General features: G+C 52.7%; 1 protein-coding gene across 4 annotated transcripts in view; it reads left to right on the forward strand.

The window, feature by feature from the left end:
* The window catches only part of EPHA10 (EPH receptor A10), a 29,584-nt gene extending 16,591 nt beyond the window's left edge, over positions 1-12,993 (forward strand). For 2 of the 4 annotated variants that reach the window (XM_038161050.1, XM_038161052.1), the window contains 11 exons: positions 2,092-2,254; positions 3,346-3,454; positions 3,546-3,601; positions 4,359-4,484; positions 5,586-5,771; positions 8,053-8,114; positions 8,202-8,405; positions 8,932-9,081; positions 9,253-9,461; positions 9,546-9,710; positions 10,398-12,993. In XM_038161050.1, coding sequence (XP_038016978.1) covers positions 2,092-2,254; positions 3,346-3,454; positions 3,546-3,601; positions 4,359-4,484; positions 5,586-5,771; positions 8,053-8,114; positions 8,202-8,405; positions 8,932-9,081; positions 9,253-9,461; positions 9,546-9,710; positions 10,398-10,512 — 1,545 coding nt within the window. In that variant the 3' untranslated portion in view covers positions 10,513-12,993. Of the gene's footprint in view, positions 1-2,091; positions 2,255-3,345; positions 3,455-3,545; positions 3,602-4,358; positions 4,485-5,585; positions 5,772-8,052; positions 8,406-8,931; positions 9,082-9,252; positions 9,462-9,545; positions 9,711-10,397 lie in introns of all 4 variants that reach the window. The other 2 variants (XM_038161049.1, XM_038161051.1) reach the window with 1 other exon arrangement.
* Positions 12,994-17,932: the final 4,939 nt, after the last annotated feature.

The following is a 17,932-nucleotide window of genomic DNA, read 5'->3' on the forward strand; positions in this document are numbered from 1 at the left end:
TGGATAGAACTATTGTTCTATAGAACATAATAGTTCTATAGTTCAATAGAACTATTGCTTTGTGTGATTGGTCAAAAATTTTTTTAAAGTGAGTTGTAACATTAGGTTCTTTGTCTGCTGCCTGGGATGTGAGCTGCTGGCATCTTCCCGTTGTCATAACCATGTGATGAGACTGATGCTGGAAAACAAACAGCTCAAGAAGCCTTCCCCAGCAGCCCTGTCCCATTTGTGATTTGCACACAGACCCTGGCCAGAGATACTGGGCACTGCCATGGGCTCTGCTTGTGCCCCTGGCTCCGTGTCCTGCCCTTGCTGCCCTCAGGAGGAGGGGTGCTGTGTGTGCCCATCCCTCTGTGACTGCAGCCAGGCAGGGACTGACACCATGGTGGGTTCCTACCTCCTGGAGGAGATGCTCTCTGTGTTCCCAGCCTGCTCTCCAGGAGAGTGTTGGACCTTGTGGTCTGCACTGGTTTAGGGCTGAGAGCCACAAACCTGTGACTGTGGGTGGCCCATCTACATGGGAGGAGACCCAGCAAATATTTTTTATGACAGTTTCTTGATTTTAAAAATTGCTGCTGTTTGACGGGTGCAGTAGGTTGGGAATTTTAGGAGAAATACCAGTGGGAAAAGCAGGGACAAGGCTCTAAATCAAAATGAATGCAGTTTATGACACAGTTCTGCAAATTACCTTATCTGCGTGTGCTCAGGCTCGTTATGGAGCTGACGGTGTGTCAGGCACACTGTGCAGGTGACATGTCAGCTTTCTGTATTTAGAAACAAGCTACCGTGAAGCTGATTCATATTAATGTGATTTTCAGCATCTGATAGATTTGAGAGGAGGGATCTGTGGAGGAGGGCAAATGCTGGAGCCCGAGACATTAATTCCTGTGCAAATGGGCTGCAGCAACATGATACTTGGGGTATGAAATGAGGAACCTTCCTCCTTGAGTACAGAATTTAAATTCAGTTTAGCAGTTATTCACTGAAATGAGGCTCTTGATGCTGACATGGATATCAACTTCGTTCCTAATCTTTGCTTTTAAAGCTTTTGTTTTTGCTGTGAAGATTCAAAGGGGAAAACATATTGAATGGAAACACAGTTGGTAGTGATGTGAGCAGTGCAGCAAGTGGCTGCTACTCGTGCCCATGCCAGACTGTGGGGCTGGGACACTGCCCGTGCTGGACTGTGGGGCTGGGACAGTGTCTGAGCCAGACTGTGGGGCTGGGACACTGCCCGTGCTGGACTGTGGGGCTGGGACAGTGTCTGAGCCAGACTGTGGGGCTGGGACACTGCCCGTGCTGGACTGTGGGGCTGGGACACCTCCTGTGCTGAGCTGTGGGGCTGGGACACTGCCTGAGCCAGTCTGTGGGGCTTGGACACTGCCCGTGCTGGACTGTGGGGCTGGGACACTGCCCGTGCCAGACTGTGGGGCTGGGACACCTCCTGTGCTGGACTGTGGGGCTGGGACACTGCCCGTGCCAGACTGTGGGGCTGGGACAGTGCCCGTGCTGGGCTGTGGGGCTGGGACACTGCCTGTGCTGAGCTGTGGGGCTGGGACACTGCCTGTGCTGAGCTGTGGGGCTGGGACAGTGTCTGAGCCAGACTGTGGGGCTGGGACACTGCCCGTGCTGAGCTGTGGTGCTGGGACAGTGCCTGTGCTGAGCTGTGGGGCTGGGACACTGCCCGTGCTGATCTGTGGGGCTGGGGTGCCCCTTGGGGCTCCACCTGCCATTCCCCAGTGCACACAGGGTTGCTCCAGTGCTCGAGCAGCTGCTGCAGGGGGGCAGGGAAGGGCTGGCTTGTGCCCCAGCTGAGCCTGGCACGGGCAAGTCACCATGAGGGGTGGCACAGCTGCTCCCCACCACCCCATCTTCTGCCTTCACGTCCTCATAGCACCATCCACCCCCTCTGCCATTTCCTGTGACCTTCCCATGCAATTTCTGTTGATCAGACATCCAGTGAATGTGTTGTTTCTTTTGGAGGCTGGCTTTTTGGACAGGCTGTCCTGATGGGACCCAGAGCTGTGCCATGCTGGCTCTGTGTCACAGCTGTCAGTCCAGCTCCATCTCAGGTATCTCATTATTTCACAGGATCAGAGAGATCAAAGTTACTCAACTGTGAAAACCACATCGACGGCCGTGACGGTCAATAACCTGAAGCCTGGTACCCTGTACATTTTCCAAATAAGAACATCTTCCTCTCCAGACTACGGGAACTACAACCCTGGCATTGAAGTGGAGACATTGGCAGAGTGTAAGTGCAGCAGGGCTCGTGTCCCTGCCAGGGCTCTCAGCTGAGCCCTGGGGAGGCTGTGCTTTTGCAGCTCGTGCCCCAGCTGCTCCTGGTTTCGTGGAGCAGCACTTGTTCCTCTGGTTCTGCTGCTCCAGGTCTAAAGGCCACTGCTGTCCAGGAATTTGCTTCTCCTTGCATTTTCCCGTCAGATTTTGATGAGGTTGGCCCTGCTGCCCTGCCTGTCCTGAGAGAGCCTGTCCTGTCTCTTCTCAGTGAAGAGTCAGAGGGCAGCTGCTCTCTGGCTGCTTTCTCATGAGGAGGCTGGGACAGGCTCTGCTCTGGCTGAGATTGCCCAAAACCACGCTTAGCCCACGGCTGCTCCTGCCTCCCGCTGCTGTCCTGGCTCAGGAGGCACTTGGCTTGCCTGCTCCTTGGCTGGCTCAGGGCAGCCAGCAACAGTGTTATCTGCTGAGACTTCTCCTCTTGAATTCCCATTCATGACTGTGGTCCAAAAGCATCTTATTTCACCAACAGAGGGCTGGAGGGATGTTGGGCTTCGTCACAATCCCCCACGCTGGCTGGAAGAGCAAGGCTGAGCTGGCTGGCTCAGAACAGCTCCCACAGATTGTGTTTAACAGGGCTTTAAATTGCCTTCATTTGCCACACAGAAGACATTTCAGAATTAATTGAAGCCAATAAAAATTTTATAGAGAATGTAGCTATCTAATACCCCTGTTTGCAAAAGCAGGAGGAAAAGGGATTAATGTGATGAAAGAAAACTATTTGTAAGGCCATAAATTTTGATATGTTCCCCTGATAAACAGGATTCTTCCTCAGCTCTGATTACCAGCACCAGGAGCTGGTGCAGCAGTGCTGGGTTGCTCTGTCTGTGCTGCCTGCAGCACTGCCCAGCATGTTGGACTGATCCCACCAGCCTGGGCTCTTAAAGCTGAACCAGAACATGGATTGTTGTGAGGATGGTGAAAAGCATCCAAACTGCCACAGCTCTTCTGGAGGACACAGGCTGGCCATGGGAGCAGTGACCAAGGCAGCTCCTCTCCTCAAACCTGCTCCAGAGCTTGTTGATGAGTGGCTCTGCTTCCCTCCTGCAGTGACAGTGGCCTCCAGTGAGCAGAACCCCGTCCTCATCATCGCCGTGGTGGCCATCGTGGGGCTGACAGTGCTGGTGTCCCTGGTGGTCGGTGTGATGGTCTGGAGGAGGTGAGCAGGGCCAGGCGTGGTCCAGGAGGGTCTGACCTGGGGTAAGGAGCTACTGCCCAGCTGCTGGTGTGCATCTTCCTTCTCTTTGCAGGCAGTGTGGGTACAGCAAAGCCAGCCAGGACGGGGATGAGGAGCTGTACTTCCACTGTAAGTGGCACCCAGTTGTCACAGCTGGTGTGACTGTGGGGATCCCTGATTTATCATTGTTAATAACCCACCAAAGCAGCCCTCGCCCTCGCTTTTGAAATGCTGTCACCCTGTGTTATCCCAGAGCAGGGGCCAGCACAGCAAGGCTCTCTGAGCAGAGACAGCTCCGTGTGCCAATGTCTGTCCCTGCTGTGGGTGGGTCACTGCGTGCCACAGGACATGGGGATACTTGCAGCTGCCATGGGGGGTATAAATTATTGTCAGCTTCTCATGAACACCAGCAAACAGCCTTGTTTTCTGGGGCTATTCTGGATTATTGAGCAGCAATAATTTTACAGACAGCAGTTGTCAGAGGGAATTCAGATGTCGGGACTGGTGAGTTTATTTGATTCCTGGCACAAGCCCATGGAGTGCCCACGTGCTTTTCTGCTCCCCGAAGCACCTCGGAAGGAAAAGAGCCTGCCTTGACCATTCCACTTGGCTTTGGAGGGTGGGAGCTTCACTGGAGCAAAGGGGCTGCTCTCCTTTACCCAGGGGTTGTGGCAGTGGAGTAGAGCAGTTGGATTCACTCAATCCTAAAAAAAAAATAAAATCTTAGAAGCTTTAGAAATGAGTCTTTTGCTTTGCTAATAGAAAGGTGGCACGTTGGTGCTGCCCACAGACCAGGAGATGGATGAGCTGGGGCGGTGTTTCCCAGGATGGGTGGGTGGAAGTTCTGCTGAGCCCCACTCACCTGCCCTTTCTGCCTTTCCTGCAGTTAAAATACCAACCAGGAGGACATACATTGACCCCAGCACCTGCGAAGACCCCATGCAGGCTGTGCACCTCTTTGCCAAGGAACTGGACAATGCCAGCATCAAAATTGAGAGGATTATCAGGACAGGCAAGTTCCACGGGGTGCTGGCTGTGCTGGTGTGCTCCCCTTTCACTGGGCCATGGCAGTGCCAGGACATTGCTCCAGTCCTGGGGGTACCCGCCTGCAGCAGAGGATGGGAGTGGGGCTGGTGAGGATTTTATCCAGAAGCTTTGTTCCACATTGCTGGTGTTTTCCTGAGGCACTGAGCACAGCCAAGCAAACGCCACGCAGACCAGAAAGCATCAGCAATTATCTGCATCTGGGCAGTTTGACAGCAGCATGAAAACTATTTATAAATACGTGAACCTAATGATTTATCGATTTTCATCAACTTCACTGCCTAAAACTTAAAAGCAAATTAAAATCCCCTGACTGGACCCTAGAGCCTTAATGGCTACCGTGTGCCAGAATGTGGGAAACGTGATCATTCTTTGTCATTTGTTTTCCTAAAGATAAATTCAGCTGTAGCAGCAGCAGAGGTGGAGGAAGGGAGGAGGGAGGCTTTGCCTGCAGCTGAAGGACAGTGTTGAAGGGGAGAGGACACTGAAGAGGGGATGAGGTTGCCTTTGAACTGCAGTGTGGAGCAGCTCAGAGGAGCCCCATGTACCTTTCAGGAGCAAACTGGTGTTTGAAAAATCAAGAAAGAAATTAGTAAGGAAGACACTTAAATCTAAGGAAATTGGGAGTGTGTTTGTCTCACTGCTGACCTAACAATAATCTGATTTCCAAATCAATAAAGCTGTTCATAGCTACACGCTTTTTGCTGTCAAGCCAATATTGTTTTTTATGTTGGGAATTCCGTAGCTCCTGCTGTGGAGCACATGGCTGTGCAGTGGGATGTTCCTCCTCAAGGATTGCAGGAACCCTCCTTCACAGCCCTGCTGTGTCCAGCTCTGTGGGAAGCAGACCAGGAGGCAGAACTAGGGCGAGAGCATGACCTCAATGACGGGGTTACTCCTCCTCTCAGGGGCTAAAACACAAAATGCACTGGAGCAGAGCATGGAGAGAGCAGCTGAGAGGCTCAGGAGGTGCCTGAGGGTCAGCAGCCGTGCGGAGGAGCAGCACAGCGCTCAGGATGGCCCGGTGTGAGTGGCAGCAATCTGTTTAACCCGTTTCCCTGCCGTGCAGGAGAGTTTGGGGAGATGTGCCGGGGCTGCCTGAAGCTGCCCAGCAAGCGCGAGCTGCCGGTGGCCATCCAGACGCTGCGGGCCGGCTGCTCCGAGAAGCAGCAGCGCTCCTTCCTGGCCCAGGCCTGCACCATGGGCCAGTTTGACCACTCCAATGTCATCCGCCTGGAGGGGGTCATCACCAGAGGTACGTTGTTGTCCTGATCCAGGGCAAATTTGGGAGAGAACCCCCAGAAGGGCTCCTCTAGGAAAGCAGATTCAACTGGCCCCTTCCCCGCAAAGCGGTCCGGGAGAAAATGCCTCCTTGGAGAAAAGTAGAAAAAACCTGTTAATTAAACAATAAAACCTGAACAATATTAAACAAGAAAACCTCTTGCTGCTCCAAAAGAGATGGCAAACTCAGAAAATTCCCCTCCCTGGGCTGCAGCTCGGCTCACTCAGTCTTTATCAGTCCCTCAGTTGCTGGAAATGCCGCGGCCCAGGCCCGGCCCAGTGGCACAGGTGGAGCTGCCGCTGCTCTGCTGCGTGTTCAGGCCAGAGCAGGTTTAAACAGTCCAAAGAAAAGGAAAAAAAACACAGTCCAGGGAACTTCTGTGCCTCAGCGAGCTAAAACTAACTGAGGAGAGCTCTGTCCTTCCACAGAGAGTCTGTCCATCCACAGACAGCACAGTGCAGGAGCGGGAATGTGGAGGAGTGAGAGCAGTGTCTGAAAACAAACTGTGCACTTCTTCCTCCCCCCTTCACTCTCTGGAACAAGTCTTAAAAGTGCAAAACTTATCATTCAGCATAAACAGAACAAGACCATGGGGGATAAAAGCATCAGATAGTCAGCCCAGGACAGTTTTATTTATTGTTTCTTGGAGGTGGCTTCGTGTTCTTGGACATTCTCCTTTAAAATGCCCTCTTTGACTGCAGGAATAGCACACGTTTCTTGGAATTTGTTGGTTTTCAAGTGCTTTTTTAAATGTTGTTAGTATTTCTGCTAAGGTTTGTGTTTGCATTTTTACAGGTTTTTTTTGCTGCTTTGGGGTATTTTCTTGAGCTGTTGTGGTGGCATTCGCTAGCACTTCTGCTTGCATGGCTGCTGCATGCTCAGGGGTGCTTAGGTGATTGCAAGGATCTACTAGCTGTGTTAGGGTGGGCTTTGTGGCAATATACATCATATTTTTTTGCAGGTTGGATTTGCATTAGATTATTGTAAGCTGTTTTAATAATTCCTACAGTACATGGGTCCCAGGAGGCTCCTATGCAGCAATGTGTGGTATTTGCTGGGTCCCCAGGACGAAGGAGGAATTGATGAATCTGACTCCATGCTCTTAGAAGGCTAATTTATTATTTTATTATTTGAATATGTTATGTTATATTATATTATATTATATTATATTATATTATATTATATTATATTATATTATATTATATTATATTATATTATATTATATTATATTATATTATATTATATTATATTATATTATATCATATCATATTATATCATATTATATCATATTATGCTATACTAAAACTATACTAAAGAACAGAGAAAGATACAGACAGAAGGCTTAATAAGAATGAGAATGAAACCTTGTGACTGACTCCTAAGAGTCTGACATGGCTGATGGTGATTGGTCATTAACTTAAAACAATTCACATGAAACCAATCAAACAATGGCCAGTTGGTAAACAATGTCCAGACCACATTCCAAAGCAGCAAAACACAGCAGAAGCAATCAGATAATTATTGCTTTCATTTCTCTCTGAGGCTTCTCAGCTTCCCAGGAGAAGAATCCTGGGCAAAGCGGATTTTTCAGAAAATATGACAGTGACAGGAATGAGCTTAAGCTGCTGCATTGGAGAGGTAACCTGGTGCTAGAGGTGTAGCTGGCTGCCTGGAGAGCAGCTGTTCCCACATGCATCAGCTGGGTTTGCCTTTTGGTGATTAATAAAAAGCTTCCTGCTAGATTAATAAATGCAGGTAGTGGGACTGGCTTAGCAGCCAAGCACGTGTGCTCTTCATAAAAGTCAATTGAAGTGAGATTCTGTCAGTAAAACAGATGAGAGTGGCTGCTGCAGCTCTCTCCCATGAGTGCGTGTGCAGAACCAGGCTATGGATATGATAGTTTAATGGATATTCGTGTGAATCCAAAGAAACCAGAGCATGTGAGCTGATTCCAGCTAGGGTTTTTATTAGGAAAGGAAGTATTCTGGCTGAGCTGGTTGCTTTTGCTTTCACTGGGCTGTGCTGTCCTTTTTGATTCAGAGTCCAGATGAAAGGAGCTTCTGATACTGGAATCCGTTCCTAGCTGGGAATGGCAGGGAAGCCTTGGCCCTAATGCTTATTATAACCTGGCTGAGATAACGTCCTTATCTCCCCCAAAAGCCAGGCAGTGCAGGGGCTGGCACCTGGATTTGTAACCTCTGCAGAGTCTAAGTGATGGCAGCACTGACACCGTGCTGCTTGTCTGTCTGTGCAGGGAGCACCATGATGATAGTGATGGAGTACATGGGGAACGGCCTGCTGGACTCCTTCCTCAGGGTGAGTACTGGGGTGTCTGCCCAGCTGGGACTCTCCTGGCCATGTTCCCACGGCTGCCCTTTGGCTTTTCCTCCTCTGCTTTCACAGAAACACGAGGGGCAGCTCACGGGCACGCAGCTCATCTGCATGCTGCAGGGCATCGCCTCTGGCATGGCGTACCTGGCAGAGATGGGCTACGTGCACAAAAGCCTGGCTGCCCACAAGGTCCTGGTGAGCAGCAGCCTGGCATGCAAGATCACGGGGTTCAGACGGCTGCAGGAAGACAAGATGGAAACCATCTTCTCCACCATGGTGAGCTGCATTTCCACATTCTCTTGTCAACACTTTTCCTAGGCTCCCATCTCCTTCTTCAAGTGTCAACAGGGATTCTGCACCTTGGACTTCTTTCTCAGGTAGAAAGCCAATGTGTGTGGTCAGGGACCTGCACAGCAGTGGCCTGGCACCATGCCTGCTCCAACCACAACCCCACTGTGCAAATCAGGGCAGAGGGACTTGTGTTTGTACAGCTGTGAGGTGGTTTTCCTTAAATATTAGTGTACAAAATGCCATCAGCTCTTCCTGGGGACATTCTCCTCTCCCATTAATATTTCAGGACTCAACACTCCCACGTAGCATGCAGTTGTAGTGACATTTCAAACAAATTGAAGGAAAAGCTTTCTCTTAGTACTAAATGTGCTCATGGCACACGGGTTTGCTCGGTGTCCACCCTGTGATGCCAGGCAGGGCACGATGAACAGTGAATGGCTACCTGGGAATTGCCAGCATTGGCCACATCCTGCTGGGCAAGCAAATCACTCCTGCCCTTCTTCCTGTGCAGCGTGGGAAGAGCCTGGTGCTGTGGTCAGCCCCTGAGGCCATCCAGTATCACCACTTCAGTCCTGCCAGCGACGTGTGGAGCTTCGGGATCGTCATGTGGGAAGTCATGTCCTACGGGGAGAGACCCTACTGGGACATGTCCCACCAGGATGTGAGTGCCCTGCAGCTGCACGGTGCATGGTGCTGCAGCCATTGCTGCAGGATGGCTGTGCCACGCCTCTCTCTGCCGGTGTGAGGAGGGAGGCTTGCCCCAGGGGTTTGCCCCAGGGTTTGCCTCTGGTTTGCACGGCAGCACCTGACCCCAGCCCCTTTCGTCCTGCAGGTGATGAAGGCTGTGGAGGATGGGTTCCGCCTGCCTGCCCCTGCCAACTGCCAGCCTCCCCTCCACCAGCTGATGCTCAACTGCTGGCAGAAGGACCGCAGCCAGCGGCCCAAGTTCTCGCAGATCCACAATGCCTTGAGCAAGTTGGTGCAGAGCCCGGAGCCCCCAAAGTGCCCCAGCTCTGCATGCCCCAGCTCTGCCTGCCCCAGGTGACCGTCCTCTTGCCACACCAGCCCGTCCCCACTCTGCCCTGCCGTGCCCCACTCCCTCTTCACCACCCTCTCTCTTGGCAGGTCCCATGGCACGTCCATCCCCCTCTCCAAGAGAACCTTCTCGGCCTTCCCATCGTTCAGCTCCGTGGGTGAGTGGCTGGAAGCTATAGAAATGGGCAGATACAAGGACAACTTCACTGCTGCGGGCTACTGCTACCTGGAGTCGGTGGCCAGGATGACAGCCCAGTAAGTGACCCGTTCTCCTGGCTGTAACCTCATCTTGTGGGTGCAGTGAGAGCAACATTTCCTGCCCCCAGCGAGCAGAGCCACATCCAGTGTGATTTACTGATAAGCTGTTGTGCTGCAGGGTGGTGGGCTCAGAGCTGCCCCATGCCTGGCGTGCTGCAGGCTCCTGTTAGCCCAGAATGCCTGGTCAGTGTCAGGGCTGCTTTGGCTGGGGCTAAAGGTGGGGGATTTCTTACTTGAGCATGTCTGGAACAGGCACTGTCTGGCCTGGAAGCAGTCAGTGTTGGGGCACACGGTGGTCACGGTGACGTGAAATGCACATCCAGAATGTGGATAATTAATCCTGTAATCTGTTCAAAATCAATGTCTCTTGTTGAGCTGTCAAGTCTCCAGATGCAGGTGGTGGCTGGGAATTACCCAAGCAGCTGAGGCTAGGAAGTTTCCTGGAGCACTGACAGTCCTTACTGCTGAGGGTGTCCCCTCCTGGGCAGTGCCAGGCCAGGGCTGCCCTGCCCTGGTTCCTCTTGCCTTTGCACCGTTGGCACGGGGTGACAGGGATGGTTAGGCCATGCCTGTTAGCAGAGAAGGGGAGAAGGTTGTGTCCTGGGGGAGCGGCTGCAAGCTGAGTTTGTCTGTAAGACCCCACTGGGGTTGTGTGTCCTGGCTGATGTGGGGCTCATTTTGCAGAGACATCCTGAGCCTGGGCATCACGCTGGCAGAGCACCAGAGGACCATCCTGAGCGGCATCCAGAGCCTGCGGGCCCAGGTGATCCAGATGCACGGCCGGGGCGTGCAGGTGTGAAGCCGTGTCTGCAGAGGCACAGAGCAGCCTGCGCTCCCGGGGAGGAGAGGCCTGCTGGCCCCAGGCAGCCCCACCTCTGAAACCCGGGGGTCTCAGGTGGGCTGTGGGAGCCGCTGGGTGCTGCCAAACACGTGGCAAGAGAGCAGGGCTTCTGTCCCCTGCGCCAGGGCAGCCCAGGGTTCCTGGGACGTGCCTGGGTGGACGTGGCTCTCCCCAGCACTGTTTTGTAAGATGAGTCAAACTGTATTGATGCCATTTCATGTGGTAGTTGAGTTCACAGGGTGGGATGGACCTTTTTGCACTGTCTTAATCCAGAGCCAACACTTCTGTATGTAGTATCCTGCTGGTGAATCCATGGGGACTTTTATACAACCTGACAGATCACAGCAACCCCACAAGGAGTTTTTATTGCTTTTATATTTAGAGAGCAGCTCTCACCCAATGCCCAACTCCTGGAAGGTGACTTTCCCCATCTGTGCTGAAGGAAACTATTTCCCAGTTGCATCCCTTCTGCTCCATGAGCTACTTCACTGAGTTTTGACACTTCAGTTGGTGAACAAAACCAAATATTCTCCAGTAAAGCACAGAGGAAATGGTGCTGGCTGCATCCATGCAATCCACACTTTGTTTTGTGAGCATGGTGCTGCCTGCCTGGCATGCTGGCAGCTCCCATAGCTGCAGCCTGATCCCTGAGAAGACATAAATACCATCTTAATAATACAACTTTCCTTGAGGTTTGTTAATTAAATGGGTATTTGCAGCCCTGTATGGAGTTTTGTAAGGCTTTATTGTGATCTGTAAGTGTCTCAAGTGAATTATTAATGCTGAAAGGCAAAGATTTACGTAGGGGATGAAGGCTGTGGAAGATGCTCAGAGTCTGGTTGGAAATCTGCTCCAGTCAGACCCCGCTGTTAGCTGCTCTGAGAGGATGAGGATGTGAATGAGGATTGAGTGAAGGGCCCCTTGGGGCTGGCGTGGTCACCACTCTGCCCAGGAGAGTGCTGCATATGCCCTGAGGAGTTTGTTGCTCTCTGGGGAAAACAAGATCTCTCCTTCCTGCCCCCTCTGCAGTTCAAACCATGCTCCCTCCCCAGAGTCTCTTGGTCAGTGTTTTTGACAGAAATCATTTCTCTAAGTCTGGCCCATCCAGTCAGGTTGGTCACCTGCCATGCCCCTGTTTCCCAGCCTGAAGAGCAATAGCAGTGAACCAAGCCCTGCATTTAGTGAAATGCCTGATCCCAAGGATCAAGTGCAATTTGTGTGCTCTCTGTGTTTACATTTTATCTCTAGAGAAAGTACATTACAGGTTTCTAGGCAGGGGTTGAACTAGCTTGATTCTGGGTCTTCCCTCCCCTCTCCCTGCTCGTGCTGCCTGTTGGGATGCAGGAGCCGTGCTGGGAAGTTGCTGCTGGAGGAGCTGGCTGCAGCCTGGTTCACCTGTTCTCAAGGAGGTCTGGAGACATCTAGGGCTTGGTCATGGGGTGACAGTGTGCCTCAGTTTGGAAAACAAACTTGGCCATGAGCAGGCAGCAGCGTGTTCCCTCGAGTCCCCCAGAACAGACCCTGCCTCCAGAATAAGGAACGTGAGAAGGGACCAGCTCTGGGTGCCACTTGTGGCCACTGGAATCTGCTTTTCTGTCCCTCTGGGTGCTGCCCAGCTGGAAAGGGATAAACCTCAGCACAGTTATCTGTGTCAGGGCTGTTTTCCTGGGCTGCAGTGGCCAGGGCTGGTGGCTCCTGTGGAGGGGTCCCACAGGAGCTGAGCTCTGGGATGGCTCCGACTCAGCAGAAACAGGAGTCACCAGCTCTCCTGGTCTCTCCTACAAGGAAGAAAAGGAAAGCCCTCCATGGAAGCAGCCTTCTAGCCCAGGTTTTTGCAAGAATAAACACTTTTAATTGAGCTCCTCACCAATAGGAGAGAACAAAATTTGTAGATTAAGCCGTAGATTGTTGTTATGATATTAAAATTAACTTGCATCCTCTCAGCTTCTCTCCTTGGGGAAGTAGTATAATTAAATTAATCAGCAAAGCTGTTTTGCAGCTGCAAGGGAAATGCCTCAAAATGACCCTGATCTCTTCCCATCCAGCATGTCATGAGGCTCTTGCCTTCTCCACGGGCTGGGAGAGCCCCAGTCCTGTTGGAGCAGCATCTGCAACACTCCCCTCACAAGAAACCAAATGGGAATCAAGGTGGTTCATCTCCAGATGCTTTTATATTCATTAGCCACATCTTAAGTACTGTAAATACACACTTGAGAAGTCAATATATATTTTTATAAGCTTGAGACGAATGTAATATAATATTATAAAGGACTCTGTGTGCATCTCATGTTTGAGCTATAGTCAGACATCTCCAGGGACTCTCAGTTGGTTTGGAATATTTATTAATAATATTAATAATAATAGTTATTATAAATGCTAATAAAATCTATTGACATTTTTTTAAATTTTGTATTTATTAAACCATGGTTGAAGCTGGCAATAAAGAGATATCTAAATACCAGAGTAAAACCAGCCAGTAATCCTGCCCTGGTTTGTCTGTGTGGGTCATTTCAATGTTCTGGGGGAAAATGCCACTTTATCAAAGGTGGCACGTGCTGAGTAAGGAACAGTTTTAGTAGCATCAAGGTGTGAAGTGATGCCTCGTTTTGTTAAATGACATCTGTGCTAAGGTGGGCTGACAGCTGTAGAGGGGCTGGAGGGGTGGTTTCTTGCTGGTGACACTTTGTGGGGAGGAAAAAGCACCTCCTCTGCTTTGCTGGTGCATGTCGTGGTGTCGGAAAGGTGCATGGCCTGGCCTGGGGGCCAGGTGCTCTTCAGGCAGGTGGGAATCCCTCCCACCACCCTGGGACCAGAGAGCCTTGGACATGCTGCCAGAGTGGAGCTGTCAGTGCCGTGTGACAGCAGCTGTGTCAGCCTGACAGTGTGGGGATGCTGCTGAGCAGAGGGAAAATGCTGCAGAGTTCCTGCACTCAAGGCACATAATTAATTGTTTTATTGAGTGAATGAAAGCTGTGTGTGGCCAGCACATGGAATGCAAACTCAGCACAAGCAATGATATTTCAAAATTATTGGATGCCACTCTCACCTGTTCACATCTCTTTTTCCTGGGCTGTTCATTTCCAGGGACAGGCAGAGGAGCCCTGGCTGGTGTGGTGACAGCAGTGACAGCTGCTGGGAAGGGACTGAATGGGTGCTTAGAATGGGTGAAGTCTCTTTGCCTGCTGTTGGTCAGTGAATGCAGGCAGCCTCCGTGGAGCCTGGCTGGGGCTGTGCTGGCTCTATAAAAAATAATCAGAGCTCTGCAGCAGGGGGATGAGCAGTGGAAGCCCTGTCACAGCCAACCAGGGGCAGAGTGTGCCCCGTTATTGGCAGTTGTGCTGATGCCTTCAGAAGGCTGCCCTAGAACAGAGACCAGACAGAGCTAAAGAATAAAGCAGGGATTTATTAGAAGGCCTCAATGGATCCACCTTGGGCAGTGCAAGAGCACATACCCAGCTACACCCAAGATGAACCAAAATGGTCCCAGAATGGATGACTGGTCACAGGGTCTCTCACTTTTATAAGTTCTGGTCCATTTGCATATTGGAGTTAATTCTCCAATTCCAGCTTTAGCCCATGCATTCCCATCCTTCTTGTTTTTCTCTCTGCAGCCCATGGTGTTTGTGCTCTTGGGCCTGAGATTTGGATCATTTGTCCTTGGTCCCCAGCTGGAGAAGGAATTGTTTTGTCTCCCTGCTCTGTGCAGAGAGCTCACCATCCCCTAATAAGAAGCTCAGAACCACACACTAAAGCAGCACAGAACCTGAAAAATATAAAAGCTCAAACCTGAGGCACTTGGGGGATGTGGAGATGGGTTTGTCTCTCTTCTGGGGCCTTCCTGGCACTGTCTCTGCTGGAGGCTGTGGGACACCTCCTGTCCTGGCTGCAGCCCTGCACCCCGCTCAGCCCCATGCTGCAGCAGAGGAAGGGGCTCTGCTGGAAGGGGGGTCCATGTGGCTCAGACAGGGAGCCCCAACATGCAGCACTGCTGCCGAGGACGGGCTCAGCGCTTGGCAGGTGCTGATCATATGGGGGATTTTTAAAACAAAATGTTCATTGCATGGTGCTGGTGAAAGCGGAACCCAGCACTCAGCGGGCACCACCAGGGAGAGCAAGGCAGGAGCCAGAGCTGCTCCTCTTGCCCCTCACTGCCCCACAGCAGCCTCAGACATGAAATCCATCACCTTCCCCCTCAGACATGAAATCCATCACCTTCCCCCTTCCTCCTGTGGGCTCTCACTGCAGAGAGGCTGCCAGACCCAGAGTGCCGGGCTCAGACCAGCCTGGCCTTGCTGCCACCTGTCCCCACCCTGCCCACACAGGAAGGACACGGGCAGAGGAGGGCAGTGCCCTGGGGAAGTTAAAAAGAACCTGGGTCTGGAGGAAGAGCAAGGTTTGAATATGAAGAATGGCTAATTAGCAGGAAGAGCAGGTGCCATTTGTCACGCTAATCAGCGATCTGTCAGTTCGAGTGCGCTTCTTTCCTCCTGCTGCTCACCTCCCACGTGTGCCTGGAGAGCCCTGCTCAGGCTGGGACACGGCCAGACCCCCGCAGCTCCTCCTGACCCGCCAAGGACGGGTTCCCAGTGCCACACGGGGCTGTCCCCAGTGCCACACGGGGCTGTCCCCAGCGCCGTGCAACACCCAGCTCAGCCGGGACTAGGTGGGTGCACCTGTACTGGCTGGCCAAGGGGTGCCCATGGTGGGGATGTGGGGATTTATGGCCCAGCTGAGGCGCAACTGGATGACCCTGGAGCAGGGCAGGGTGACACTGGCACAGAGCTGGGTGACCCTGGAGCAGGGCAGGGTGACACTGGCACAGGGCTGGGTGACACTGACACAGGGCTGGGTGACACTGGAACAGTGCTGGGTGACCCTGGAGCAGTGTTGGGTGACACTGGCACAGGGCTGGGTGACATTGGCACAGTGCTGGGTGACACTGGAACAGTGCTGGGTGACCCTGGAGCAGTGTTGGGTGACACTGGCACAGGGCTGGGTGACCCTGGAGCAGTGCAGGGTGACCCTGGAGCAGGGCAGGGTGACCCTGGAGCAGTGCTGGGTGACACTGGCACAGGGCAGGGTGACATTGGCACAGTGCTGGGTGACACTGGCACAGGGCTGGGTGACCCTGGAGCAGTGCTGGGTGACACTGGCACAGGGCTGGGTGACACTGGAACAGTGCTGGGTGACACTGACACAGGGCTGGGTGACATTGGCACAGGGCTGGGTGACACTGACACAGGGCTGGGTGACACTGACACAGGGCTGGGTAACCCTGGAGCAGTGCAGGGTGACACTGGCACAGGGCAGGGTGACACTGGAGCAGTGCTGCGTGACACTGGCACAGCGCTGGGTGACACTGGCACAGGGCTGGGTGACACTGGAGCAGGGCAGGGTGACACTGGCACAGGGCTGGGTGACACTGGCACAGGGCAGGGTGACCCTGGAGCAGTGCTGGGTGACACTGGCACAGGGCAGGGTGACATTGGCACAGTGCAGGGTGACACTGGCACAGGGCTGGGTGACCCTGGAGCAGTGCTGGGTGACACTGGCACAGGGCTGGGTGACACTGGCACAGGGCAGGGTGACCCTGGAGCAGTGCTGGGTGACACTGGAGCAGTGCTGGGTGACACTGGGGCAGTGCTGGGTGACCCTGGAGCAGTGCTGGGTGACCCTGGAGCAGGGCTGGGTGCCAGCCAGCAGCAGCCACCAACCCCACCATGGGTGACCTCAGCTGCCTGTGCACTTGTGTCCTGCCACTCAGAGCGGGGCCATCTGCACAGCAGCAAGAGCTGCCTGCCAGGCACAGGAGCCATTTAATTACACAATTATAAAGAGCTTCGGCCTTTTTATCTTCCTGGGGCTGACAAGCACCTTCAGCAGCAGACAAAGAGCAGCTGTTATCGCTCGGCACAGCGGCTCCTCCTGGGCAGCTGCCACCCCTGAAGGAGCACAGACAAAAGCAGAGGAGCTGTGCTCTGCCAGCAGCTCCAGGTGTGTCCCAGAGCCACTGGCACAGCCTGGGCACGGCCACGGCTCAGGGAGCTAGAGCTGCCTTTTTTCTGCCACCTCCAGAGCCCCAACAGCAGGAGCAAAGGGGAAGGAGGAGAGACATGAGGTTGTTCAGAGGTTTCTGGAGTTTCTGTAGCAATGAAGAGCACTTACAAGGTGTTCTCCCCAGGCACCTGCTCCCACACCCTGTTTTTTAAGGATGATGTCTGACTTAGAGGATGTCAGTAATTAAAAAGTCATTTTAATGAGCTCTGGTTTATTGACAGACCAGACTTTCAGGGGTAATTGTGCCAGGAGGAGCGTTGCAGCACCGTTCATAGAACTCTCTGAAAAGCAGGCACTTTTGGTGGTGCTGCACAGCTGTCAGGGTGGCAGTGCTGCAGAGCCAGGGTCACCCCCCTGCCTGCTCTGCTGCTGGGCACCTCTTTGGGTGCTGTGGCAAATCCCTGGTGCCTGCAGCACGTGGGGAGCTCCCCTTGCTGTGCCCTGCGTGGCGGGAGCCCAGCTCACTGCTGGGTGTGCAGCCATGAACATTTCCACTGACTCCCACAGCCCTGAAATTCTGAAATGGGGCTGAAATAAAGCAGCAGCCTCACATCCCTGGGGGAGCCCTCAGTCACCTGCTCCAGAGGCACCCTGGGGAAGCATTTGAAAAAGAACTTAAAACTGGGCAATTATGGTTTTTCTTGCAAATCCCTCCTGTATAATGAAGCTGTTCCTGGTGGCATGTTCCCTGGGGAATACTGTGTCTCTGTTTGCTGGAAGCTTGATGCAGCCCAGGTGTGACGGGGCAGTGATGGCTCAGGTTTGAGCTTTTGTGTTTTTCAGGTTCCGTGCTGCTTTAGTGTGTAGTTCTGAGCTTCATATGAGGGGATGGTGAGCTCTCTGCACAGAGCAGGGAGACAAAACAATTCCTTCTCTAGCTGGGCACCAAGGACAAATGATCCAAATCTCAGACTCAAGAGCAGAAACCACATGGACTGAAGAGAGAAAAACAAGCAGGATGGGACTTGACAGGCTAAAGCTGGACTTGGACAATTAACTCCAATATGCAAATGGACCAAAACTTATAAAAGTGAGAGACCCTGTGACCAGTCATCCATTTTGGGACCATTTTGGCTCATCTTGGGTGCAGCCCTGGCTGGGCCCTTGTGCTGCCCAAGGTGGATCCATTGAGGCCTCCTAATAAATCCCTGCTTTATTCTTTAGCTCTGTCTGGTCTCTGCTCTAGGGCAGCCTTCCCAAGGCATCAGCAGCAGCGGGGCAGCAGCCAGGGCTGCCAGGCCTGTCTGACTCATAAAGCCCGAGGCTGCAGGGCCAGGGGCTCTTGGAGTGCTGAGCAGGAGGTGGTGGGGCTGTCCCCTCA

The sequence above is a fragment of the Motacilla alba genome, chromosome 23 (genome assembly GCF_015832195.1).
Source record: "Motacilla alba alba isolate MOTALB_02 chromosome 23, Motacilla_alba_V1.0_pri, whole genome shotgun sequence".
In the NCBI taxonomy this organism is placed as follows: Eukaryota; Metazoa; Chordata; class Aves; order Passeriformes; family Motacillidae; genus Motacilla; species Motacilla alba.